We start from the raw sequence: 27,439 nt of genomic DNA, 5'->3' as shown, positions 1-27,439 counted from the left end.
CTTTGATAATATTCTCTGCTAATTTTCTAATGCTGCTGCTGCAAAAAACAAAAAAGCGCTCGAACACAAAACAAAACAAAAAATAACGCTGATGCAGCAACATCTTAACTTTCGACGCTTCCTCTTAATCCGCTTCTTCTTCTGGGTTGTGTCAACTACATCAACATGGTATGTGTTTGGGGCATCGATGTCAATTACTCGCTACCAGAGAAGTTTCCCTAGAAATATGTACTTCCGAAAAAATTCCAATATGACAAAATCCGTCCTATTCATTTCTTGAATTGCCTTGATTTTTTAAAGAAATATTGCAGCTAATACTGATCTAGGAAAACAAAACTTCTCTCGTAGCAGTCTGCACGTGTACTATGTAAACATTTACGGTCTAACTTTCAACGAAACGTTTACGCTGGTGAATTTTTTGATCGACACACTTTAACTGTCAGTTCATGACACTTGTCTGACACACATTCAAGAAATTGCCACTTTTATTGCACACACCACATGTTACTTACAATGATATCGGCCTCTCTCTTTAAAACATCAGCGCTCATCTTGTGGGTTTTTCGAATAACAGCCACCGTTTCTCTTTTTTTTTTTTGGTTCTTTTTTATCATTTGGTTTTTATTTGTGTCACGCTCACTGGCTTCTTTTTTTCACCTTTAACACTCGGGGTAAGTTTAGATGTAATCGTATAGCAGTAAGTCTACGTTTATTCTGTTTTTTTGTTTCTTAAACCAAAGCCAAGACATCCTTTAAACGAATTTTAGTTTCCTTAAACAACAAGAATAACATTTATTTCTATATAATTTTTTTTTCATTTAAAATTTTGTTACATCGCTCCTGTCTTCCGCCTCAGCCAAGAATCCAACTTTTACGTTTTTTTTTCGTTTGTTTCTGCTTCATCCTGGCCAGAAACGACCAACTTTTGCTTGACATTATTTGCTCAATTATCAACAGAGCCTATTTTTATTCGGTTCCAAAATGCACACACTTAACACGGCATGACACGAACAAAAAGAGAAACATTCAAAAAACATATACCAGAATCCGTTTTCGATACGGATAACACGTTATACATCACAAGCAAGGGTTCGCGCCAACGATATGCATTCCAATCATAACGTAAGAATGAAGCTTGGATACCATCTCATTTTATTTTCCATCCATATTCGCTTTGATTTCTTAACTTTTTCAGTTTGGGCACACATTTCAGTTTCGGAAATTCGTTTGTACATACTTTGCTCTGGGACATTACCTGATGTTTTAAATCAGACCTATATAAGTAGTAGATGCGATCGTTGATGTGGTATTCGACGTGTCAATTTCTTTAGAATCTCCTGTACCGGATACACGCAACACGACACTCTTCTTCACGACACCGTCACCAACACAACTCAGTGCGACAACAACACACGATTTGCTTCCTCGTCCAGCGGATACAGACGATCACACATCTCATTTGACCTTTTTCCCAACTCTTTGCCCCGAATTGGCAGATGTTAGACCCGAATCATCCGATCAACCGGATGATATTTCTTCGTTAAACGTAGGAAATTTGCAATCGAAATCTCAAGTCGTTAGGCCACTCGTCGATACGAGTGCTAGGATCGAAGACACGCCCGATATCGTGGTAAACCTGCCAACACCAGTTGGCGCTGCAATCGAGCGACCCATTTCATTTGAAATCCGCAGTAGTCAGGTTAGAGTTCAAGGTCGTTCCGTTGAGGAAACAATCACCGTATTGAAACGTGGCGGGGAGAGTAAAATCGTTCGTGAAAGTAAAACAACCGAAAAAGATGTTTCAACACCGCAGCCATTGATCAAACAATTGTCTGATTTGCGGATTAGCGAAATGTTGGAAAACGAAGCGTCTCCAACAGCAAGTAACGTCGAAGAAAGCATTCCCATCATTTCCCTTCCGGATGAGGAACAGAAAGCGTCTAATATTCCAAAAGAGCGATTCATTCCCATCCAGTTAGAGGATCAGCCGGGCGTATTTGTGATTTCGCCGGAAGTGCCAAGCAAAACGACCGTTAGCATCGAAGAAATGGAAACATCGTATCCAGACGAAATTCCCATGCCAATCACGTCCAACAAAGTGAGCGATGATAATATACCCTCCGGGCAATCAACAGCGATATTGGAACAGTTTCCATGGATCGTCCAGCCCCTTGTTGGGCAGGAAGCGCAGGATATAGTGGGCGAATACGACGTCAGTAGCGTAGAAGTCGTTCCCCCAGATGAAGCTCACCGACGTACCTCCGTTATCGTTTGCACGGGCAGTCCCGTTTTGGTGACGGAAGAGACGTCGCCTATCCGAGAAGTTCAGACGTCACAGGCCACCGTCCGCGTGACGCCCAAGCTGAAAAGGGTCAGCGAATCGTCAGAACAACACGAGTTGGTCAACTATCCGGCACCAGATGCGCCGCAATCGGTTGAGGAAATCTCGACGGAGACCACCGTTCCACAGGCAAATGAATTCAGAAAAGAAATGACTCAGTTAGAGGATAAACGCGATGAGCATTCAAAGTTACCTCACAAGAGCGGCGAATCTCATTTGGAATTATCGAAAGAATCCGCACTCGATTCCTCCGATTCTGTGGAAAATGAACCCATTCCAGAACATAAAGTTGCACTTGATATTCCAACACCTTCTGGAGTTACGACGATAGAGATTATGCAAACCCATCCAGCTGGAAAAGAGAAAGAACAAATAGAACGATCCTCACGTCGCAGAAAAGGTCCCGGAATCTACAAAACCAGCGTAGAAGTACCACAAGAAACGACCTCGCCAACAGACTCCCTAGAAGAGATTTCGCTTTCTGGAGATGATGAGTCGGTAACTGTCGATTCCACAATACCTGAAATCCCAGTAGAAACAATTGATCAAGTTGTTAAGCTGACTCCAAAAAGGATTGAACGATCAAGAGCGCGTACTGGCGTCAAAAAGACTATTGAAGACAGAATTGATGTTCAATTGAGTTCTGCCTCCGATAAAGAAAGCTCCGTTTATGAAGATGGCACTGTCAAAACAACTTTCGAGGCTGTCGTGAAACCAAATCAAGTTCCAGAAGCAGAAAAGTCTTGGATGGATGTTCCACTGAATACCAGTCCAACGGAAAAGGAGAGTGTAAGCATTTCTTTGAAACAGACTACTCGTCGAAAAATACGTACCAGATCAAGCAGCAAGAAGAAATATTCCGATTCGACGTCTTCTTCGGACAAGGAAGGTTCCGATCACGAACACGAAACGCAAATGCAAAGCGTTTGCGTAGTTTCGACCTTGAAAAAAGCGACCGTTGCTCAAGAAACATTTGTCACCGAATTCCATGGACTGGAACAGACTGATGTGACAGACGAGGCTGAAAAAGGAGAGAAAAGAGGCGTCATTAAAAAACGACCGAAACAACGAAACTTGAATGTGAGGAGTGACAAATGGATTAGTGGAAAAGGAACTGATTCAGGTTCCTCCCTGGAACCCGAGAGTGAAACATACCGAACGGAAGAACAATTGAAGATTGAAAGGCTTGACAAAACAAGTGCTATTTCCGTCCATGTAAGTGAAGTTTCCAATGAACAATCCATCCCCTCAGCCAGTACACTAGAACTGGATGAAATGTTGGAAAGTAAAGATGAAAAACCGGATGCACATTTCGTCGAAGCACTACGTTCAATTGAAAAGAAACAAAAAGCAAAAACTCAAATTAATTTGTCTCCTCAACTTGTCATTCTTCAACAGCCAGCAGCCGAAGAAGCTCCTGAATCTAAATCTGAACAAACGGTATCATCGGAAATCCAGTTGGGATCCATTCCTTCGGTGATGCAGGTGGTGATTGATGATGTGGTTGAAATCCGTGAGCTTAAGAAGGAACGAAAGACGAAAAAGAAGAAAAATACTGCGACAGAATCAGTGGCAGCGATAGAGGTACCATCAGAGGACAAAATGAACACTACAATTATTAATCGTGAGACAGAATCAGATGATTTACCACATGAAACGGTCGAAATGACTACCGAACCAACATGGCCGACTCCAAAGAACGAGTTCTCGCCTTCTGCTATTGCTGAAATCGGCCAACCGTCTGAGAAAGACGTTCCAGTGAGGAGTCAGGAAACTATCAAATTAGAAGGCACTGAAACGGCTGAAGTTACACCCACAACTACCAAACCGCTAAAGAAAGCCAAAGCTCTTCCAAAACGAGAACTGGCCTCATTTCAAGTGGAAAAAGTCACTTTAAAGCCGGTCAAAAAGCAAGGGGCTCCACGACAAGACAAAGATGCGAGTCCGAAAGAAGTTTCTGCAATGAAGTTGGAAACAATCGCACGAGATGACCTTTCTGAAGACAAGAAAGAGTTGATGTCATCTGATGTTGTCATAGAGTTAAAAAGAGAAGCCATCTTACCAAATCACTTGGTAAAGAACAAGTTCCAGAAGGACCAGAAGAAACTCCTTCCCAGCAACAATATGACATCGAAGCGATTGCGGAGACATTGCCAAGTGAACTGATGGAAGACACGATATCTCAAAAAATAGAAGAGGTGTTTATTCAGAATCAGGAATCGTCTAGTCCAACTTCTGACGAGAAAACTGAAATTCTTTCTGTAAAAACAGATGTTGTCCAGCCCTTCAGTGCTGAAACCGAAATCCACCAAACTTCAGCATTCACTCCAGATGAAAAGCCAACCATATCTGACGACCTCGTTGATAAAAAGGAGAAAATTAAACAAATGACAACAGAACAGTTGGAAATTGTCGAGGCATTGGAATCACCAGAATCTGTTTCGGCACAACAGTCATCAGATATCATATGTAAAATTGACAACGTTGTCGAAGAGAAGAAACAAAGAACGACAAAAACGGAAATCAGTGTGGATTCCTCAGTCATCGCAGTCGAACAGTGTAAAAACGAGTCAGAATTTAAAACTGAGCTGACCTTACCAGTGGATATTCAACCGACAGAACCTACTGTGGTTCCATCGGTCGAAGTAGTCCAACATGTTGTCCCAGGGCCCCAAAGCAAAAAGAAACCAAGACCTAAAAAAACCGAAATCAGTTTAGCCCGTGTTGAGGAACCCAGCACAGCTGAACAATTGAAATTTACGTCTCAACTTACTTTTCCTTCTGATTCCCAACAGAAAGAATCAACACCCGTAATCCCAGAATCATTTCAGAAGGTAGAAGATGTCTCAAAAACCAGAGAAGTTGAACTAGAAATCAAAGTAAAACCAAGAAGGGAGCAAACGGACATCGATATCACGTCTAAATTTATCACCGACGTACAGCGTGAAGCTGCTCAGGCACCACATTTCAAATCGGAGGTACCGTCTAATACGGAAACACCTACGTCGAGAATGAGAGAATCCATTGACGTGGTTCCAAGTGTTGAAAAAGATATTGACGTAGATAATAAACCAAAAATTGTCAAGACACATATCAGTTTTATGTCAGAGTCGAGCATCGAGCAACAATCTGCAACCACGAAGCCTTTGAACGTACAAACTGATTTGACATTGCCAACGGGCACCCAGCAACAAGAACCTTTAGAACCAACGTCAGTATCGGCCTCACGTGTACTGACCCTGAAAGATATTCGTGGGGAAAAGGTCAAGGTAAAATCCAAAATCAATATGGCACCCGAAGCTTTCGCCACTATGCAACCTGAAATCGCTTTGGCGTTACCCTCTGAACCAGAAAAGCTTACGGCAAGAATGCCAGAATCCATTGAGGTGATTCCAGGTGTGAGTTTGGCATCCGAAGTTGTCATCGTCAATCAACCTGAAAAAACCGTTGAATTGAAATCTGAAGTGAATTTGGAGCCGGAACAAGTAACATCAGTAAAGACTGAATCAGTTCTGGTGGTTCAAGACGTTGTCAAAGAGGTCCTTGAAGAGAAAAAACCGAAATCCTCAGAGCCGGTGAAATTGAAAACTGAAGTAAAGTTTCCATCAAAAACAGAGCCAGACACGCCTTTGGCCGTAACGACTCCACTGCCAAGTGCTCAAGTCACAGATGTTAAAGATGTTGGTGCCAAGAAGAAACCTAAAGTCAAAGTTGAGGCAAGTTTGGCACCTGTAACTGTCAAGCCTAAAATACCAGAATTTAAATCTGAACTCGCGTTTCCCTCCGAGTCAGAAGGACTTACTGGAGTGCCGATGGAACTCATAACTAGGGCTCAAGATGCTGACAAGGAAGTCAAATTGAAGAAGAAACCGAAAATGAAAAAGACGGCCATCTGTTTTGCACGTGAATCTGTCGTAGTCGACACACACATCGAAACAACTGAGCCTCTTTTATTGAAGTCTGAACCGACGCCAGCTACTCGACTAGACACCACAACAGTGGCGACAGAATTGTATACGTTAGAAGACGTTGATCTTGAGCAAAAAATTATGAAGAAGAAAATGGAAATCGTTAAGTCTGAAATGCTGGATGAGAACCCAGCCGGAAGAGCTCAAGAAACAACGTTTTTCAAGGTGGAGCAAGTAGAATCTCCCGAAAAGCAACTTGAAACCCAAGTCAGTAGCAAACAACTAGGAGAAACAACAAATCTCGACATTGAAGAAGACAAAAGTTACCTATCGGAAAACAAACTGGAAATAACGCTGCCAAAAGGTCAAAAAGAAATTGATGAGAAACTTCCGCTCCCGGATTCAGCTGAACTGGAAAAGAAAACAGTAAAAGGTATTTCTGTGGAAATCAATTCAAAAAGAAGAGACTCTCGTACTGAACAAGTTCCTATAATAGACGAAATTCCTGCTGTGATTCCTACCGTATTTCAACTTGAAAACGAGAAAGAACCTTCCAAATCCTTGAATATGTCGTTTGAACCACCTTTACAGCCTTTGGATGTCAGTGAAGTCCAAAAAGAACCGATAGATGCAGTGGTTAAAGAAAGTGTTTTCCAGGACGTTGTTATTGAATCTAGACTGAAAACTGGGGAACCTGTTAAGGAAGAACATCATGAGGTATCTGTCCAACTGGATTTCAAGTCTGAATTAAGGTTGCATTCAGATAGCCAACCTGAAGCGTACACTCCGGCCCTGGTAGAGTCACCTCATGCCGTTGAAGACGTTGTCATTATGGCAAAAATCTCTAAAACGAAAATAGATTTTGAACCAACACATATCACCTGCGAGCGGACAGAAACCGCTGAACCCAAGGAATTGAAATCTGAGCTGACGCCCTCCTCAGAGATCCAGCCCGAGGTTATTACGAAGACCATAGAAACAGAAGAAAGTCATGCTCCAGAAGCTCAAGTTGAAAAGAAAATCAAAAAGAAGAAGAAATGTATAAATCTCTTAGTTCGTGACGGAGACAAACAGCCAACTGAAACAGATCAAGAAACTGAATCGTTACCTGTTGATACCGTAACTTCTGGTATCCAATCCCCAGTTGACATCATTGTAGAGGAATTGAAAGATATAACTGTAAAGAACAAGGAAGATCAGCCCCTCATTTCACAAGAAGCGGAGAAATGTGAAATTCCTGCTCAAGGTGATGAGCTAGACGCTTTAATGGTTCCGTTGGTTCTCACTTCTCCAAAAAGACCGAGGAAGATGAAGACACTTCCTAAATTAGAAACAAAGGCGCTGGATCAACCAGAAAACAAAGAAGTGGGAGAGATAAAGAATGCCGAGGAAGTAGAAACAACAGTGGTTTCCCAGCCTAGTGGTCGATTAGAAATCGATACACCAGCAGAGACCGACAGACAACCTAAAACAAAGGAGACATCACCCGCGAAAGCAGAAACTCTACCCAGGGAAATGCCTGACCAAATAGAGAATTCAAATATTGTTCCAAGCATAACGGAGGACACCTCCGTCAATCAAATTACTCAACGCCATCGAAGCTCAATCGATTTGGTACCGAACCCGCAAAACAAAAGTTCAACTGCCGAATTAACCTTACCTGGAGAAACTATTAGAGACGAAGATGATTGCAGCCACCAAGCAGAATTTGAATTCAGCGTTATTTTTCCGAAAACCCCACATGTTGAAACATCTGAGTTTGAATCTGAGGTGGCATCATTTACAATCAGTCAAAACGTTAAAAAACCTGGTGATATTCCGAAAACTGAAAGTTGGACAGCGAAGGAACAGAATGGTGAGCAATGGAATGCCATTGAATGTACTGTCGACCTTCGGCTTGGCCCAAGAGAAACCCCACAAGAATTGAACTCATTCGAAATTGGGAAGAAGGTCGAAGAGCAAATTATGCCAGATGCAACAGCAGCAGAAGTTAATAGAGTTGAAGCTCAACTCGACTTGATAGAAACAGATATAATTACGAGCGAAGACGTGGAAGAAACGATTGTTCAAACAAAAGATACTGGTATCAAAGACTCGTCCACTCCAGCCGTAGTCTTCGACACCTCACAAAAATCCGGGGTTAGACGGAAGAAAAATCTTAAAGGAAAAGTGAATAAAGACAAAACTCAGTTGGAAGAACCTACTAAAGCCCTAAGTGAGTTAAACATCGCAAAGTCAGAAGAAGGTTTACAATCCCCGATTGACGAAGACGCTTACGTGTCAATCACAACTTGGGTTACAGGTGAAAAAGAAGACGAACAAGCAGCGATTAGCAAAGAAACTGTAGAGGCTCCGATTGTCGAAGATGTTTTCTTATCGAAAACAACTTGGGTTACAGGTGAAGAAGAAGGCGAAGAAAAGCCTTCGGAGCTGGAAAAGTTCTCGATACCCTTGCCGTCATACCCAAATCAAGATGTAAACGAAGGGATTGTTCCTGTACAATCCGAGGAGCAAGTCGAGCATCCTGAAATATGCGTCTCGTTAGGAATGATTGCAAATTGGTCAGGTCAAACTGTCGAAACTAAAGCCGATAGTGATGGGGGGCTGATGCTAGTTTCCTCTTCAAACCTTTCATCGCAGCGCCGCAGACACTCAATTCAGCTGACAAGGTGATTTCCGATTTGAAAGAAACAGAGACATGTGTTCCAGGCGCAAACAGGGAAGGTCAAAAGCCAAACGAAAGCAAATCACCAGTTGAAGAGACAGTTATCGAATTACAAACAGTGCCCCTAAACCCCGAAATTTTACCTGAAATCCACGCTGCGTTTGAAATTAAATTGCATCCCAACGTGAGTAGGACGGAAAAAGAAATGCCGATAACTCCGGAATCGGGTAAAACGGATGTAGTGGTTGCCGCAACTTTTACAGCAACGAGGCCCGTACCAACGAAAACACGCGATGGATCCGATTATTCCACGTCTCCGGTCGTAACCGAAACAATAACTCTGACGTTTCAGCCAGATCAGGTGGATTTTCGTCAAGAATTTGCTGAAAAACTGACAGCAACCAAAGGTATTGATGTGTTGGAAAGTTCACTTGATGATTTATTAGCCGAAAAGAATTTTATGGTTACCGAAAACATCGAAATCCCTTTTAAAACAGATGATGGCGAAATTCCAGAGCGTGAAGAAATAATCAGGCCTCAAGTTCCAGTAGAATTAGACGTTCTCACTCCGAATGCAGAATCCTTTTTTTCAGCCGAAGAGAGGCCCGAGCAGAAAGAGACACCTGCTGCTTCAGACGTGTCTGTAGTGCATGATCGTAAGAAATCTCAGAAAAAGACAATCAAAGCAAAGAAGACACTTGTCTCAACGGAAGCTTTGAAAAGCCCAGAGTCGAAGGATACACAGGAAATGCATTTCCCTCTAGCAAGCTCGGTTAGCTCTGCGGAAGCAAATGAATCGTCATTCAGCACTTTGCTTCCAGGTGTTCCGAAAGATGTCAAAGAGAAGCGGTTTCAGACAGGAATAGATTTACTAAGGGAACCTTTTCCAGAAACGCCTAATGTTGATGGAGATAGAAGCGAGGCTCAATCATCGAACGAACCATCCGTACAAACTTTGAAAGAAATCAAGCTTGCAGACGAAGGTAAGAGTGTGATCGACGTTTCTAGTACTCGGAGTATGTCAGATGTTCCTTGGAGACGTAAATCTAATTTTATTCCAGCTAGGAAAGGCCAAGTTGTCGATGAAGAAACAGGTTCCGAAAAGAAAAGCGTTTCTGTTTCGTTAGAGGAGCCAACCAGTTCGACCCTATCCCCTCAAACTGTGGGAATGTCATCGACGATGACAGTTCTGCAGCCAATTCCTTTAAAAGAAAAAGTCCTTTCGCAGTTAGGATCTGTAGAAAATCTTGTGACCGAGGAATCAGTCGAGTTGATCGGTAGTGATGAGGGTCTTTTAAAAACAACTGCCACTCCATTCACACATTCGCACGAAGAAAACACGATCGCAATCATGCCCGAAGCAGAAACGACACACTGGCGTCAGTATGAAGCAGATAGTTGGATTCCGACGACGGAAGACACGGTCGAGATGGAAGTCGAGGCTTTGGCAAAAGACTGTGTAGAAATTCCTATCGTTGAACCTCTTGTACCTGAACATGTAGAAAAAACAGTGCCTGAAGTAGATATCCCTGATGTAGAACCGAGCGCTATTGCCACTTTGGAACACAGCGGGGACATCCTTCCTGAGAAGAACATTGCCAAGAAGAAGAAGAAGACTCTGAGATTCGCCGAAACTTCCTTGACCCCACAACCTTTCCCTACTTCCCCTTTGATTCCCCAAAGTCCTAAAGATTTTGTGTCACAAGCCCAGCCATTAGCAGAAGAAGGAACCGTCACGACGGAGAAATCAAGTGAAACCGTTGAACTGAAAATGAAGAAAGTGAAACAATCGATTCGGATGGACGCAGAAGTCCGTCCTTCGAGTCGATCAGATGTCAAGCCAAAGGGCAAACTTCCAGTGGTTATTCAATCAACTAAACGGGATGGAAGTTTGGAAATCTTGCCAACCGAAATCGTTGGAATAACTGTTGAGCCAACCAAAGTGAATATCGAGACGTCCGACACATCTGTTTCCGAAGTAATGCAGCGTCCAGCTCCAGAAGAGGAGGTACCATCGAAAAGTCAGGATTCGCTTTGTTTAGAACCGGTGCGAAAAACAGAACTGGAAATGACACCTGAAACTAGTAAGCCGTTGAAGAAAACAAGGTCTCTTCCTAAACGAGAATTGGCTACATTCGAAGTGGAAAAAGTCACACTAAAACCAGTCAAGAAAATCGTCGTAGAACAAAAGAAAGACGAACATCCCGACCGGGCAGAGATGCCTGGAGTTAAGCAAAATTCACCTTCACGAGAAGAGCTACCCGAAGAACAGGTGGATTTGAAAAAAGTCGATGCAGCAATCGAATTGAAAAAGAAACGCGTTGTGATCAAATCGTCGGTTCCAGAACAGCCCGAAACGTCTCCTTTCCATCAGGAATACCACGTCGAAAGCATCTTGAAGGAAGCACCTGTGCCGGTCCAACCCGAAACCGTCAAAATCTCTGAAACAAAAATGACGCCTGAAAACGTTGTTTTTGTGCAGTCTGAAACGGTTGAATCGTTTGAACCGAAGCCTGAACGAGCCGTACAAGGAGCTGTTACGCAACAAGAACCTATTGCGTTGAAGATAGAATCAACGCAGGCTGTGGAAAGTACCATCAATGTCAGAGAGCTAGAAATCAAGAAGAAGCCGAAAACTAAGAAGACACAAATCAATTTGACATCTGAAGCTGACACAACTGAGCTGTCGGAATTCAAGACAGAACTCGCGCTGCCATCAGATATCCAGCCACAAGAGCCTCAACATGTGAAAGATGTCACCACAGTTGAAGAAATCCAAATCAAGAAGAAACCTAAACCTAGAAAAACTGAGATCGGTTTAGCTTCTGAATCTGTCAGCAGTGAGAAACCTGAAGTCGTCGAGCCATTGGAATTGAAATCCGAAGTGAAATTACCTTCCCAGCCGGAAGAAGTGATGTCGGCGACAACCGAGTCCGTTCAGGTGGCTCAAGACGTTGCGAAGGAAGTCGAGAAGAAGAAAAAACCAAGAACTCTGAAAACCAAAACTTCGTTAGCGCCCGAATCCATCACCGCCGAGCAACCGGATACCACGGAATCGTTGCGATTGAAAACGGAATTGACGATGGCGCCGCGCACCGAACCAGAAGTCGCAACTACCGTAACGAGCGCTGAAGAAACAGTCTTGAAACATGTTGTTGCAGAAAAAATACCTCAATCGAAAACCGAAATCAGTTTGAAACCCAAAACTGTCCTTGTTCACAAGCCGGAAACAGTTGAAGAGTTTAAATCTGAAGTGACGTTGCAGCCGGAAGAACTTGCAACGGTGAAGACAGAAGCCACACAGGTGGTTCAAGAAGCTGCAAAGGACATTGTATTGAAGAAAAAAGCCAAAACTCAAAAGACGGAAGTCTCTTTAGCACCGGAATCCGTCCCTATCGAACAAGTTGAAACAACTGAGCCATTGGAATTGAAATCTGAGCTGACTTTTCCTTCGGACATTCAACCCGAACCTCTTTCAACGACAGAAATGCAGCAAGTGTCTGTGATACAAGACATGAGTCCTAAGAAAGATGTCAAAAGAAGAGGACGAAATTGGTCATAGCCGACGAGGAAAGGCCTGTGGCATCCCCGCGAGAAACGGAATCACTTCAAGTCGAGTTAGTAAAACCTTCCGACATTCAACAGGAGACGCAACTCGAAAGTACGGCGGAGAAAAAGATTCACCAGTCTGGAGCGACAATGGACACCTTATCAAAACCCAAAAGTCCGAAGACAATAATCAAGAAAGTTTCGATTCAAGAAACGGTTCAACCAATCGTGGTAGAGTCCAAGGCTATTTCAATAGAAACCAAGTCGGTGAAAAGAGCCGTCCAAACGGAAACAGCTCCTGTAATTGAAAGCCAATCAGTTACTTCTATTTCATTACAACCAAAGGAAGAGGATAAAGACTTGGAAGTGCCCACTGTACCGGAACAGCCCAAACAGCCTTTGCAAGTGACTGAAGCAAAGATTGAACCTGTTGTTGAAGAAAATCAGGACGTTGTTGTGCAAACAAAAATGAAGATTAAAAAGACCAGAAGAGTTTCAGACAATGACAGCAAGGAATCAAGTCCAGTTGCTGTTACCCGGGCCAGCATGCATATCGATGAAGAGGTATCTCAATCGCCGTCGGTAACGAGGTTGGAACAGCCGGAAGAGCCTCGAGAAGTTTCGGAAACTGCAGCTGAGACGGGAGTCATTCAAGACGCTCCAATTCTTAAGAAAACGAAGAAACGTATCGTGAAAACTGTCGAACAATCATCTTCTCAGAAAGAAACCGTAGAATTGCCAGTGGAGCTTTGCGAATTAGTGGAACAGCCGGACGAACCGCTCAAGCAGACGGAAACTACTAGGATCGAATTGAAGCGTCCAAAAGAACCGAAATCAACGGAAACAGCAGTGCCGGAAAGCAAAAAATTCGTCCAACCAATCGTCCAGGAAATGTCGATCGAGAGCAAGTCTACAAAACGAGGCGTTCCATCCGAGGTATCGACGATTACGCTGGAACAGCCGAAATATTCAACCGAAAAAGTCAATGTAGACATCCCGCAAGGCGCCACAGTCACCCAAGAGTTCACCATTCAATCCAAGTCTGAAAAGATCGTCCAACCATCGGAAACTTTCAACATTTCCTTGAGCTCTAAAGTATCGGAAACTGAAACTGCCCAGACGGAAGACTCTACGATTATTAAGAAAACCAAAGAGACGTCGGTCAAGAGAAAATCAAAGAAAGTGTCACGGGAGCATCGCGAAGCCACGCCAGTTGCTCCTCTCGTTCCAGCAGGTTTCAGTGAGGTAGCTAGCCCAGCTCTAGAACAGGTGATGCTGGACGAACGTCCACCACTGACAGCAGAATACGCCGAACTCCGATTGCCGGAAACTCAGAAGGCGACCCTCGTCCAGCAAGCAGTGGCTTTCGATTCCAGCGGTGACTTTACGGCCGGCAAGTCACCCTTTTCGGCTTCCGCAAAACCTAAACTCGACATTCAGGAAGGTTTGCAATGCCAAGAGGTGCAGGTTATTCCCTTCCAGGCAGCCATAGTGCCCAAAAAAGCCGAATCGGTTTCAGCATCCATCGAGATGATGTCGTCTTTCCCGCTGGAAGTGGGTGAAGTCCAGGTGTTCAACAAACCGGAAAAGTACATGCCGGCCTTGTTCGTAGCGACTGAAAAAGCCCGGCCCAGACTCACCACCGAGAGTGCGCTGATTACGACGGAAACTCGCGCGCCGGAGAGGAAGGATCTTACACGGCCGCTCGGCTACCTCCGACCCAACAAGCCAACGTGGCCTTGTCGCTACGAGAATCCGCCTCCATCGCTCAGGCCCGTCTTCACGAGTCGGAAAGCCACCTCCGATTCGACCGGCCACAAGAATCCGCTACCGCAGCCATGGAACCTGTTAGCTCACTCGTCGCCATCGTCAACAAACAAGAGACCCAGCTGAGTGCCGAAGAATTGATTCAACGGCCGGAGTCTATCAAACAGAAGGGCAAAATGTCTGTCATTCCGCACGAGTCGTTGGTCCGTGATGAACCGCAGACAACTGAAAGAGAAATCAGCGGAATCGTCAAGCTTCCGACAAGTGCAACGGAACGTGCTGAACCCGTTATGGTAACATCCAGAAGCTTATCCGTCCATACTCAACAGCCCTACCAATCGGGAGACCTGCAAGAATTGACATCCTCTCTTCCGGCTTCTAAAACAGCAAAGAAAGTGCAGGACATTAATGAAACAATTTCTTCGCACCAAGTGGTGATTGACGAAACGACGGGTGATGTTGAAGAGACGAAAACACCTGCTGGCCAGGCAGCAACGGCCGGATGCGTCGCATTGGAATCAGCGGCCACTACCCAGAAAATGCCCTACGAATCGGAAGGAAACTGGACGGAAAGGGCACGTCTACCTTCAATTCCTGCTCCGAAATCGACGATGGAAACGTTGACTGTCGCGCAGACGGGCTCGACTATGATTGTCGACAAAGAGTCATCGTTGGAATTGCCGATTTTGCCCGAGTCGAATCAAGCCAGTTCCAGACTCGAATCCTTCTTAACGACAGCTGCAACAGCTACAGTCAACACTCTACAATCAGCCGAGCCTTTCGCCCAGGCGGCCGTCGTTTCGGAAAAGCCCAAAGTCGTTGGAAGTAGCGGACAGTCTCTACCATCCATCCAGCAAGTCTACGTCGAAGAAGCGGCTGCTAAATTCAGCCCTCAAGTGAAACCAGAAGCCAAACAGGCTGTCCAGGTACTGGACGAAGAAAATGGCCAAACTTCAGCGCAGACAGGCGAAACCTGGACACAAGAAAGTGCGATGGATACTCTACCGGAATCTGCGACCACCGACCAAGCTCATGTATCCCTTCAACCTCATTTGGCTGTTGTCCAGTTGTCGGTCGTACCATCCTCGGCGGGAGATGTTTTCAAAAAGGAAGAAACACCTACACTCCAGTCAGCCAGGGCGGATCTGGTACCTCTACAGGGTATTGCGTCTGCCCAGCAAATCCCATCGCATGAGCGCGAAGGCCAAATCCTTAGTCCACCTACTGTCCCAACCCTTAGGGCTTCCCTGTCCGTCCAGAACCCGATGGAAAGTTCGGTAACCCAAGAAATCCAGACCAGTTTCAAGGAACAGGTACTGCCTCAATTCAACAGGCCCGAGCTGGACACGGCCAGCTGTTCTGTTTCGGGTGACAGTCGATCCATGTTGCCCGTCACGGTCGAGGTAGGTAGTGATGAGTGTCTAGCTAGTTACGTTGCCGTTCCAGTCCCGACGGCCGAATCGCGTCTGATCCACGAAGTCCAGCAATGTGTTGGAGTGACGGCCAACGAGACGGTGGAGAGAGAGGTCGAATTTGTAAGTGACACGTTACCCAAACAACAGACAATCACACAGATGGCCCATTTAGTCACCAGCGGCAGCGTTGTGACCAGTGAAGTTAGACCGGAACAGATGCCAAACACGTTCCAGCAAGCGATCAGTGATGTTATTCCGCAGGCGTCACAAGCCTGCTGCATTCTTGCCCGTCCTACAATCCACCCTCTTACTCTTACAGAGACGGCCACGAGCGAAAGCCTGGCCCCCATGCAGACCCAACGGCCGGTCGAATCCAAAGCGGCCCTTGAATTGCCCCAACAGCAGTCGTTGTTAGTTTCACAGCACCAGCTGATCGAGCAGGAAGCGATTCACAGTCAGCAAACTGCTCCGCAAAAGCAACAAGTCAATGTCAAACTGACGACGAGAGAAGCCATCGTCACCGATCACCAGCAACAAGTCCAGCACGGCTCTGATTATCACGTACCGAAACCAACGACCGTCTCGCTAGAGGCAAAGATTGTTCCTAGCAATCAAGGTAAAGCCGCGCAAGTTACGGAAACTCAAACGGGCTCGTTTGCTGGACAATTCAAACGGCCGATCAAATCAGAGAAACTGCACAACTTTCAATGTCTTCCATGGAAACGGCTACCGTCAGTCACGTGTGGGACTACAGGAAAGAAGCTGATTGGGTCCCGACTAGCGCCCAACCTGCCAAAAAGACGGCCCAAGCAGTTGCGTCATCGGAACTACGTTCCGTTCAAGTCGAACAAACTCAAACGGTCGAAGCGGGAGGCCAGCTTGATGTGACCGAGGCTTTAATGGCAGACTCAACATCTTCGATCACGCCTTTGCTGGAAATGTCGTCTCTTTATTTAGCGCAAATATTCCAGAAGGAAAAGCCTCTCGAACAATTTGTGAGGGGTCAAAGCCAGTCTGCCCGTCCCGTTGCTCCAAGCGAGCGACGGACCGTTCAAGTTTCACAAGTCCAAACCAGCATTCACGAAAGTCCACTGGACATCGTACGGCCAGTAGAACAAACGGCAAAGAGCAGTTTGCCTCAGTCGGAAGTAGCTGTCAAAACAGAAGACGTGGTCATGGACTATTGCGTGCCCCAAAAACAGGTGGCCATGGAAACAGCCACGCCCAATGTGAGTTTCACCGAACAACGGGCAGTGTCCGTCGGTCACGTCATCGAGTCGGGAATTCAATCAAGTCTATCAGCTGATTCGGGACCTGAAGAAAAAACGGCCATCCGATTGATTCCGGAGCACGTCCAGATGGGCGTGGCCAGCGTCCAGGTGGCATACAAAGAAGGATTGCTGGACGATTTCGTTACGGCTCAAAGCCAACGGGCCAAATCAATGACGGATGAACAGCGAACGGTGGTCGTCTCTGAAGTCCAGCCACAAGTCAGTGAGGTTCCATTAGAAAACCAAACGATGTCGGGCAAATTTGCCCAGTCAAGCCAAGTGATCCAGGAAGCACCAGTCACTCAAGAAGTAACCGTGATGGACTTTACGACTAACAAATCGATGGACAATCTTGTTGAGGAACGTCCCACTGTCAACATTACCGAACAACGGGCCGTTTCTGTCCAGCAAGTCGTCGAAGGATCGACTGCTACTGAACTCGTTCCAGATGTCAAGAAAAAGAGCAAAAAGGCGACGAGAGCTCAAATTGAACGAACGGAAATCAGCGTAGGAGACGTTCAACTCGCATTCAAAGAAGCTCCGCTGGAAGAGTTCAGTGCTGGACAGCCGCAGTCCGCTCGTTGGGTGAAGGAAGAACAGCGCACAGTGCAGATAAGTCAAGTTCAAACTGAGATGAAAGAAGAGCCACTGGAAATTGTCAAACCTACCAGCAAGACGGCGATGGCCAGTGTTCCAGAAAAGCAGACGGTCGTCATCAGCCAAGATGTTTTGATGGACTTTACCCTTCCGCAGACGGCCAAGGTGGTCGACAGCGTGACGCCTGTCGTCAACGTTGCAGAGCACAGGGCCGTCAGTGTCGCGCAGGTAGTCGAGGCATCCAGCGAGTCCCAATTGGTCCCTGAATTCAAACCGAAGAGCAAAAAAGCTAACCGTCACTTACCAGAAAAGACAGAGACCACTGTGTTCCAGGTTGAAACTGTCGACAAGGAAGCGCCAATTGAAGCCTTCGTTGCAGTGCCCAGTCAACTGGCCAACGTCTCGGCTGACGAACAGAGAACAGTCCACGTGACTCAAGTCGTTTCTGAAATGAAGGAAGTTCCTTTAGAATCTCAAATGCCATTGGGAAGGAAGGCAAAAATGGACGTTCAAGAAGCGATTGCACGTACGACGCAAGAACAACTTCCGTTGGATGTCACTATTCTTCACAAATCGAGACCGACCGAAACCGAAACAGCTTTTGTGGTCCATCCGGAAAAGAAAGCGCTGTCTGTCAGCACGGTCGTAGAGTCTTCAACGGAATCTGAAATGGCCCCGTCGGTCCAACCCGAAAGGAAAGGAAAACGGCTAAAGCCAGTGTGTCGCAATCCGAAGCGATTTTCAGTAGTCAAAACCTCTTGATGGACACAATCGAACCTCAGACTGAAGAAAAAGCTGAATTGGAAAAGCCCGTCGTCAGAATGACGGAACAATTGGCCGTTAATGTGGGCCAAGTCGTCGAAAGCTCCACCGAAGTTGAACTGGTTCCCCAAGTGAAGAAGAAGACCAAAAAGGCCACGAGGGTGTTGCCAGAGAAAAACGTCACTTCTGTCCAGGATGTTGACGTGTCTTTCAAAGAGGCTCCTTTGGACGAATTTGTTCAAGGGCCAGTTCAATCAGCCACCGTGTCAGCACCTGAGGAGAAACGCACCATCCAGGTGGCAGAGATACAAACGTCGGTCAGTGCTGCACCTCTTGCGGTCACTCGAAGACCTTCTGCCGAAACGGTTAGAGCTCGACTACCTGAAAACCAAGCAGCTGTCCAGCAAGAAACGGTTGCCATGGATTTTACGGTTCCAAAAGCAGTGGCTACTGTCATCGAAGAATTGCCTAATGTCAGTGTCATCGAACACAAGGCCGTCTCAATCGATCAAGTCGTCGAAGGATCGACTGGAGCTGAGCTCGTTCCCGAAATCAAGAAAAAGACCAAAAATGCAACTCGAGTTCTGCCGCAGAAAACAGAAACAAGCGTCAGCGATGTCCAGGTAGCCTTCAAAGAGGTGCCTATGCAAGATTTCACCGTCGGCCAAAGTCAGACCGCCGTTGCGGTGATGGACGAGAGTAAAACGCTTGAAATTAGTCAAACGCAATCGTCAATCAGAGAGGAAGTGCTGGAAATCGAGAAACCAAAGAGAGGAACAGCTAAATCGCGATTACCGGAAGCGGAGACAGTTGTGGTTAGCGAGAACGTTGTCATGGATTTCGCTGCACCGCAGACAGTGGCCGAAACTGAAAAACCTACTGTGACCCTACAGGAACAAAAAGCCGTCAGCGTTTCTCACGTGGTGGAAGCTTCCAGCGAGTCTGAACTCGTTGCGGAAGCGAAGCCCAAATCGAGAAAGGCCAGCCGTTCGTTGCCTCAGCGCAGCGAAGAGATCGGCGTAGCTCAAGTCGAACTGACGGAGACGCTTTCGGATCTAGATCGTTTACCAGCTGCAGTTCAAGCCTCGTCCAGGGATATTCCGCTGGTCAAAGAGACGGCCGATGTAACTGAACAAGTCGTTAATATCGCACCCGAAGAAGATGTCAGTTTCAGCGACGATAGCTTCCAAAGTTTGGCTTCTTCGTCGTCGACACTGATCGAAGACACTATGATGACGGCGGCTAGCAGTCTGGAAGATCTGGTAGAAGAAGTGCAGCTACCGGTAGTCATTCAAGAAGAAATCGAAGATGTTGAGGCCTCTTTCAATTGCCTTCGCCAAAGGACGAAGATACGATTTCGCAAGAGTTCAGCATCGGATTGAAACCGAAATCGGAGCCTGTAGTCGAGTCTGAGGATGTCCAGGCAACTGTCAAACTGGCCGAGGATGTGGTGGATGTCTCCGCGTCGAAAAAGATCATCAAGAAGAAGAAGAAGAAGGTCGTCAAAGAGGATGTCGAAGAATCCGTTACCATTCAAGCGACAAAGAGCGAAGAACAGCTAGTCGAAAGCGCGGCCGTTTTCAAATTGAAGCAGCAAGTTATGCATGACACTCCTTGGCAGGATGTCGAAGAAGAATACGTTTTTAAAAAGGAGACAGAGGCAGATGAAGAAGAATCAGCCAATTTAACCATCAAGAAATCTGTCAAGAGCAAACCCTACCAGGTCGAAGAAGTGGAAGATGTCGTCAATTTAGCTTCAATTCGTAAAGTAGAACCTGTCGCCGTCGAAGATGTTGAGAAGGCCGCCACGTTGAAACTCAAACCTGTCAAAGTTGTTGTTGAACAGGAGGACGTGGAAGAGCAATTCAAAATCGGGTTGAAACCCGTCAAGCCCAAGGAAACAACGGACGACGTCGAACATGAAATGACAATCAAACCTAAAGGCCAACCTAGGCAGGTGGTGGATGCGGAAGATGTAGTCTTGAAAATGGTTCAAAAACAAGAGGTTCCATATCGCGTGGAAGAGATTGAAGACGAATTGCAGGTGAAGCCGATTCTGAAGAAGAAAAAGAAAGTCGTCGACGACACTGTCGAAAGCGGGGCGACCTTCAAATTGAAGGAGACGGTCGCTGTCGACGACGCCGAAGACGTCGAGCAGCAATTCCAAATCGGATTGAAACCCAAGCGCAAATCGAAAGTGCAAATCCAAACGGTTGAAGACGAGGCGGCGTTCAGTTTGAAACGGCCCGCTAAATCGGTAGTTGTTATCCAAGAAGCCTCTGAGGCCGCTTCTTTAGTCATTCAACAGCCTGCGGACGACGACAGTGTGTCGACTGCAGAGCGAACGAGCCAATCCATCAGTCAACAATTTACAGACAGCGGTGTCGTTTCCATTACAGATGTTATCATCCAGCCGAAGAAGACGAAGAAGCCGTACAGAGTCGAGGACGTCGAGGACGCCTTCGCCGTTCAGGCCCGCAAGGTGAAGGATAGTGCCGAAGGGGACGATGTCGAAGGAGGCGCCATTTTCAAATTGAAATCCCAAGGCGAAACGAGTGAAGATGTCCAGGAAGAGTTCAGTTTGGGATTGAAACCTCGTCGGCCGGTCAAGCCCAGCATTTCGGTCGAAGCCGACGAAAGCCTGCGCTTTAAAATCCCGGCCAGGCCGAAAGTGTCGGCGCCGACCCTGGTGGAAGATGGTAGCACGTTGACCGTCACCCGTGCCGCTACGTCCGTCTTGGCTGACACGGAGGAAGAAACCACGTGTCCGTTGGAGCCGCAGGAGGGCGACGAGTTCTTCTCGTTGTGCTCTTACGTGGCTGACACGGAAGAAGCCATGAATTTGGTAGAGGGCGAAAGGGTCTATGTCCTCGAATGGCACAACTCTGATTGGTGGTTCGTCCGTAAACACCTGACGGAAGAAACGGGCTGGGTCCCTGCCCAGTACCTGAAAGACGACACCAGTTACACGCACTACGTCAAGAAGAAGCTGGACGAGAAGATCAACAAGTTGCCCGTCTTTGATTTGCCGTCAACGGACGAATCCAAAGTGCAGGCCCCGAGGTTCCTGACCAAATTGCAACCCATCCGTGCGCCAGATGGAACCAGCGTCACCTTCGAATGTCAAGTGGAAGGTTCCCCGCGTCCAGTGATCACCTGGTTCCGACAGACGGCCGTTATCAAACCGTCCCAGGATTTCCAGATGGTCTACGACGAAGAAGGTAACCTGGCCAGCTTGACGATCGTCGAAGTCTTCCCTGAAGACGCTGGAACGTTCACCTGCGTGGCCAAGAACTCTGCCGGATTTGCATCCAGCTCTACGGAGTTAGTGGTCGAAGCTCCGCTATCCGACCACGGCTCCGACACGACCATAACGTCCCGTCGTTCGTTATCCAGGGAATCCTCGCTGATGGACATCCTGGAAGGCATTCCGCCGACCTTCTCTCAAAGACCGAAAACGAAAACAGTTGACGAGGGCACCGACGTTGAGCTTGAATGCCGCTTGGTGGCAGTGCCTGAGCCGGATGTGGCCTGGTTCCATAACGGCAAACGCATCAAGCCCAGCGATCGCATTGCCTTGCTGGGTCAGTCGGATGTGCACATGTACTGCAGCATCATTCAGATCAAGGATGTCCAAATGACCGACGAAGGAACGTACGACATCATCGCCCGCAATCGCGAAGGTGAGGCCGTCAGTCACGTTGTCCTCAACGTCAAAGTCAAAGGCGCCAAGAAGATGCCACCGCAAGTGGACCAGCCGTTGAAAAATGCCGTTGTCCAAATCGGCAGCTCAGTGACGCTGACGGCCAAGGTGACTGGCATTCCCAGTCCCGTAGTCAAATGGTACCGTAACGGCGTCGAGATCCAAACGAACGTCACGACGAACGAGAGGGGCGTTTCAACGTTGATTATTCCCGCTGCCCAGCCAGAAGATGACGGCGATTACATGCTGAATGCTGAAAACGAACACGGGCAAGTTCAAACGTCGGCCACGCTAACAGTCCAGCCGCCAAGCAAACTGCATTTCGTCGAAAAGTTCAGCCACGTGTCCGTCTTGGAAGGCGATCCTTTCGTCCTGAAAGCGAGCCTTTCGGCACCGGCTGAAGTTTCGTGGTACCGCAACGGCAAGCGTTTGAAGCCGACCAAGTCGCTGAAGATCACGTCGGACGGGTTAGTGCACACTTTGCAAGTGTCCAGCGCCAGCGTCGACAAGGAAATCGGCGAATACAAATGCGTGGCCAGCGCCACTGGCGGAACGAAAATATCGCACGCAGCGCACGTCACTGTCGAGTGCAATATTTTCGTCCAGCCGCTGGAAGATGTCGAAGTCGATGCCGGATCGGATGTCGTTCTCCTGTGCCGAACCAAAGAGCCCGCCGAGGTGTTTTGGTACAGAGACGACATCCTTCTAACCCCGCTTTTGCCTAGCGGGCAACAAGGTCCAGTTCAAGAGAGTAGAGATAGAGAACATAAGTTGGTGATGCGCAGGGTGGGCAGGAAGGAGACGGGTCGTTACAGCTGCACGTTCCACAATCAAACGACCGCTTGTGTTTTCACAGTCAGGGCCGAACCGGCGCACGAATTCGTCACCAAGATCAAGGATCTAGAGATCAAGGAGCGCCAACCGGCCGTCTTTACGGCCGACGTCTCGGACGACGCGGCCCAGGTCACGTGGCACAAGGACGGCGAGCCGCTGGATCAAGCCAATACGGAACGCTACGAATTCGTCGCAGAGGCTCGCAAGAGGAGCTTCACCATCCGTAGCGTTTCGCTGCTGGACGAAGGCGAGTATACGTGCTCGCTGGCCGATCAGGAGTGCACGGCCGAGTTGGTAGTCATCGAACTGCCTCCCGAGATCACTCTACGTCTTCAAGACGTGACGGTCCGTCGCGGAGAAGAGGCCAGCTTTGAGATCGAGTTGACCAAAGGTGACGCCAAGATCCAGTGGTTCCGCAACAACGAGGAGATCCAGCTCTCCGAGCACATCCAACTGGCCATCGATGGTAAGCGTCAGAGGTTAGTCATCTACGATAGCGGGCCGGAAGATGCCTGCGAGTACTCTTGCGTCATCGGAGATCAGAAGTCTGCGGCGCGACTCCAAGTCCTGGCGCCCAAAGTGAACTTTGTGGCCAAATTGCCGGAGATCGTTGCCGCCCCGATGGGTCAGGACGTCACCTTCACCGTCCAGCTGACAGGCGAAGATGCCGAAGTGACGTGGATGAAGAACGGAGAAGTCGTCGTCGATTCCGATAGGATCAAACGTAAGTGACTTGTTTTTTTTGAAATTTCCATTCAACGCGTTCATCTAATTTGCGTTACGATGTTATTCGAACCGATTGGCAGTCACTCGAGACGGCTGTGCCCGGTCTTTGACCATCACCAAAGCTGCGATCGAAGATAGTGCGGAATACACTTGCATCCTGGAGGCCATGAAGACCGTCACCGTACTGACGGTGGAAGTACCAAAGGTCCCGCCCAGCATACCCATCGATCAAGTGCACGCAGAGGTGTGGGTCCGTCGCGGAGAGGATGCCGTCATTGAGGTCCCGTTCAATGGCTTCCCTACACCCAAAGCCGAATGGACGTTCAAGGGCAAAGCCATCCGCAAGACCAAGAAGTCGGTGTACAGCATCAGCGAAACGTCTGCCCAGCTCACGTTGAAATTAGTCGACGAAAACGAAGCCGGCGTCTATACCTGCAAACTGTCCAACGAGTGTGGCGACGTCAGCGTGTCTGTTACTATCAAACTCATCGGTAAGTTCATTTGTTTGCATCTGATTCTTCAGGTTCACATCATTTGGTGTTTTATTTTTTAAGTATCATAATTGTGTGCGATAAAAATGTGAAATGTGAATAGTAGCAGTGAATGCACGGCTGTGTCTTGAGTAGTTGACTTAATTCATTATCCATTAGAAAAACCGAGCAGTCCCAGCGCGCCGGAATGTCTAGAAACGGCCGACGATTCCATCACAATTATGTGGAAACCCCCGGCTTTAATGGCGGCTCCGTCATCACAAACTACATCATCGAGTATCAAGAAAAGCAAACCAAAAATGGGTGACGGCCAACAAAGATGTCACCGTCATCGAAACAACGTACATGGTCACCAAATTAACGCACAACACCGAGTACAGGTTCCGCGTGACAGCCGTCAATAGCGCAGGTCCTGGAACACCATCCAGCGAATCGTTGCTGTTCAAAGCAGCTAAAGCCGCCATCCCAGAAGCGCCGGTTATCCGTGAGCCATTGAAAGACGTCACAGCCGGCCTGAAAGAAACGGCCACGCTGTCTTGCATCATCGTCGGTGTTCCACAACCGACGCTGACCTGGTACAAGGATGACGACGAATTCGTGCCGAAATCTTCATCGTACGAAAGCGGATTGGCTCGTCTTATCTTGAATAATACCACCGAAGAATCAGCCGGCCAGTACACGTGCCGGGCCTCCAACGACAGCGGATCGGTCGAGTGTTCTTGCACGTTGACCATCCAAGAAGCGCCCAAGATCGTTCCAGAGAAAAAGACCAAAGTGTATCGTCTGCAAGTCGAGAAGCAATGGTCCATCACGGCTAAGGTGACGGGCTTACCTCGACCTGACATCACCTGGACTAAAAACGGGGCCAGCTTTGAAGGCAATACGCATTACATCGCTGACGTCGAAGCCCAGTCGTCGACGGCCTGTTCCACTACGTTGACTATCATCACCACCGAGCGCACGGACACAGCTAAATATACGCTGACCGCAACGAATGTGGCTGGAACAGTCACTCACGATGTAACTTTGAAAATCAGCGGTAAATTTGAAAATGATTAACTTTGAAAACGTATGGTACTTAGATCTGAAAAAAATAAACAATTCTTTCAATTAGATAAACCGAGCAAGCCTCAAGGCCCGCTTGTAGCCAAAGAGGTAGACAAGACATCGGCCACGATGGAATGGAAGCCTCCGCTGGATGATGGCGGCATAGAACTCAAGGGCTACGTTGTTGAATACAGCGAGATCTTTACCGAACAATGGAAACAGGTTGAAGAAATCTGCCCTCATCCCATCTGCCACGTTCAGAATTTGACCGAAGGTAAAACTGATTCTATTCGACTGTCGTTTTTTTTTTTTTTTTAATTCAAGATTTTTGTCAACGAAATACCCCCAAGGATTGGAATACGTCTTCCGCGTTAGTGCCGTTAACGATGTCGGTACTAGCGAACCGCTGGACACCGGAGCGCCGGTGTTGATCAAGAGCCAATTCGATACGCCGTCAGCCCCTCGCGGCCCGCTGGACATCTCTGGCATGACGGATACTTCTTTGGTACTGAAATGGTTGCCGCCGACAAGCGATGGAGGCTCTCCTCTAACGGAATACCTCATCGAGCGTCGTGAAGTCTCTAAAAAAGCTTGGCAGAAAGTGGGCGCCGTCGATGGAAAGACGACATACATCGAGGCTTGTAGTCTGAAGAAAGGAACGTCCTACAATTTCAGAATCACGGCCCAGAATCAGCTGGGATACGGGCCAGCTTACTCGCCAGAGGATGTCATCGTCGCAGGCAAACGGATTAGTGAGTACCGCTTCCTCCGATGATTTTACGAATGTTTTTTAAAAATTCTATTGATTGATTCGGCAGCTCCCCCATCACCGCCCAGCAATTTGCAAGTGGCGGACATCACGAGCCGATCGGTGACCCTGCAATGGGCTCCACCAGCATCGACGGGTGGAGCTGAATTGACGGGTTACATCATCGAAAAAAATGCTGCAAGGAACGGACAAGTGGGAGAAGGTGGTCACACTCGATCCGTCCGTCACCGTCCACTGCATTCAAAATTTGAAGGAGCGATCCGAGTTCTTCTTCCGCGTGTTCACCGAGAACCCGATGGGACTTTCGGCCCCGGCCGAGAGCGAGAAAGTTTCGTTGAAGACGCACGCTACTGTTCCGTCACCTCCGACGTCTCCGCTGGAAGTGCGTCCGGTTGGACCCAACTCGATCATCGTCGAGTGGGGCATTCCAGAGAGCGACGGTGGCGCTGCCATCGATGGCTATATCGTCGCTGTCCGGGATAGCCGTAAAACCATGTGGATGGAAGTCGGTCAAGTTGGAGCTGACACAACTCGCCTTATCGTCAAAGACATGCAGGTGCGTTTCAAATGACTGTCACCTTGTAGTCTGACGTGTGTTACTTGAAATGGAAATCAATTCTACAGGAGGGTCACAAATATTACGTCCGAGTTTTCGCCCGAAACGAAGTGGGTCTCAGCGATCCACTAGAAACCGAAGAACCGGTGAAAGTCGTTCGACCACCAGGTAATGTTTATTTTCAATTTGCCATTACCTAATTAAATGCAAACGACGTATTATTTGATACGCAAAATATTCAAAGCGAAAGAAATTTGCCCCGGTTTGAACTGCTGGCTGTTAGTTGAATCCAGTGATGTCAAAATCACTGACCATCAAAATTATCCCAGCATGATCCGTCATTTGCATGTTTCGTCACATCCTATCCGACAAGTACAGAGAGATAGGCCTACTTTTGACTTGTCCAGTTGTCGTTACGTCCAGTAATGATTTGAGAAAAAAACAAACAAGAGAAAATGAGGGTTCAGTAGTGTGACATGTGTTGTGATCGTGTGACTGTGATGTAACAGATTACCTCGAACCGGGCATAGCCGGCCCGGCTCACAAGGATCCGACAGCGTCGTTAAGTCTCAGCACGGAGACGCTGTCGTCGTGGATGCGCGACGCGAACATGGATGCCGATATCCGCATTTACTCGCGCTCGTCCCTCCTCCGCCGTGATGAATATTTCTTCCGCGTTTGGTACTACTCTCGACAACTCTTCAAATAATAATTTTAAAAATGGAAACTAAAAAAAACAAAAACAAAAACAAAAAAAAATTATATCAACGAATGAAGTTTGAAAAGAAGTTGATACCATCTGGTGGTCGATCATTGAAGATCGGTGTACATATTGATTAAGATATTTAAAACAAAACAAAACCCTTTAAGCTTTGGATAAATCTTTCTTCTTATCAGATTCTAGCTAATTTCTAACCCACACTGCCAATCACTAAAAGAAAGCCATTGAAACATAATGTCTACCTAAAGATTTTAGATCATGTTATATGTGTTAAAAGCTGCGTTTAATCATTACAATAGACAGACGAACAACCTGTT

The 27,439-nt window shown here is 47.2% G+C and overlaps 1 protein-coding gene and 1 long non-coding RNA gene across 7 annotated transcripts in view; one reads left to right on the top strand and one right to left on the bottom strand.

Annotated features, from left to right (window-relative positions):
- Window positions 1-27,114, top strand: part of LOC116929138 (titin) — a 63,011-nt gene extending 35,897 nt beyond the window's left edge. Inside the window, 10 exon segments of the mRNA XM_045178140.1 lie at window positions 20,675-23,536; window positions 23,619-24,029; window positions 24,189-24,263; window positions 24,266-24,322; window positions 24,325-25,068; window positions 25,144-25,350; window positions 25,427-25,828; window positions 25,895-26,401; window positions 26,470-26,569; window positions 26,911-27,114. Of these exon segments, the coding sequence (XP_045034075.1) occupies window positions 20,675-23,536; window positions 23,619-24,029; window positions 24,189-24,263; window positions 24,266-24,322; window positions 24,325-25,068; window positions 25,144-25,350; window positions 25,427-25,828; window positions 25,895-26,328 (5,192 nt within the window). The 3' untranslated portion in view covers window positions 26,329-26,401; window positions 26,470-26,569; window positions 26,911-27,114.
- LOC116929179 lies at window positions 693-4,910 on the bottom strand. Of its 6 annotated transcripts, XR_004397656.2 has the most exons (8): window positions 4,404-4,907; window positions 3,990-4,337; window positions 3,781-3,896; window positions 3,497-3,664; window positions 3,175-3,362; window positions 2,938-3,100; window positions 2,775-2,861; window positions 693-2,693 (listed from the first exon to the last, which is right to left on the bottom strand). It is a non-coding gene; the product is annotated as an uncharacterized LOC116929179 (long non-coding RNA). The 6 variants fall into 6 exon arrangements; XR_006650599.1 differs by having other exon boundaries at window positions 3,781-4,337; window positions 4,404-4,908; XR_004397654.2 differs by having other exon boundaries at window positions 3,497-3,896; window positions 4,404-4,908.
- Window positions 27,115-27,439: the final 325 nt, after the last annotated feature.

Source organism: Daphnia magna, linkage group LG8, assembly GCF_020631705.1.
Source record: "Daphnia magna isolate NIES linkage group LG8, ASM2063170v1.1, whole genome shotgun sequence".
Classification (NCBI taxonomy): Eukaryota; Metazoa; Arthropoda; class Branchiopoda; order Diplostraca; family Daphniidae; genus Daphnia; species Daphnia magna.
Note: the sequence above shows the minus strand (reverse complement) of the source record. Positions and strands in the feature narration are given on the sequence as shown.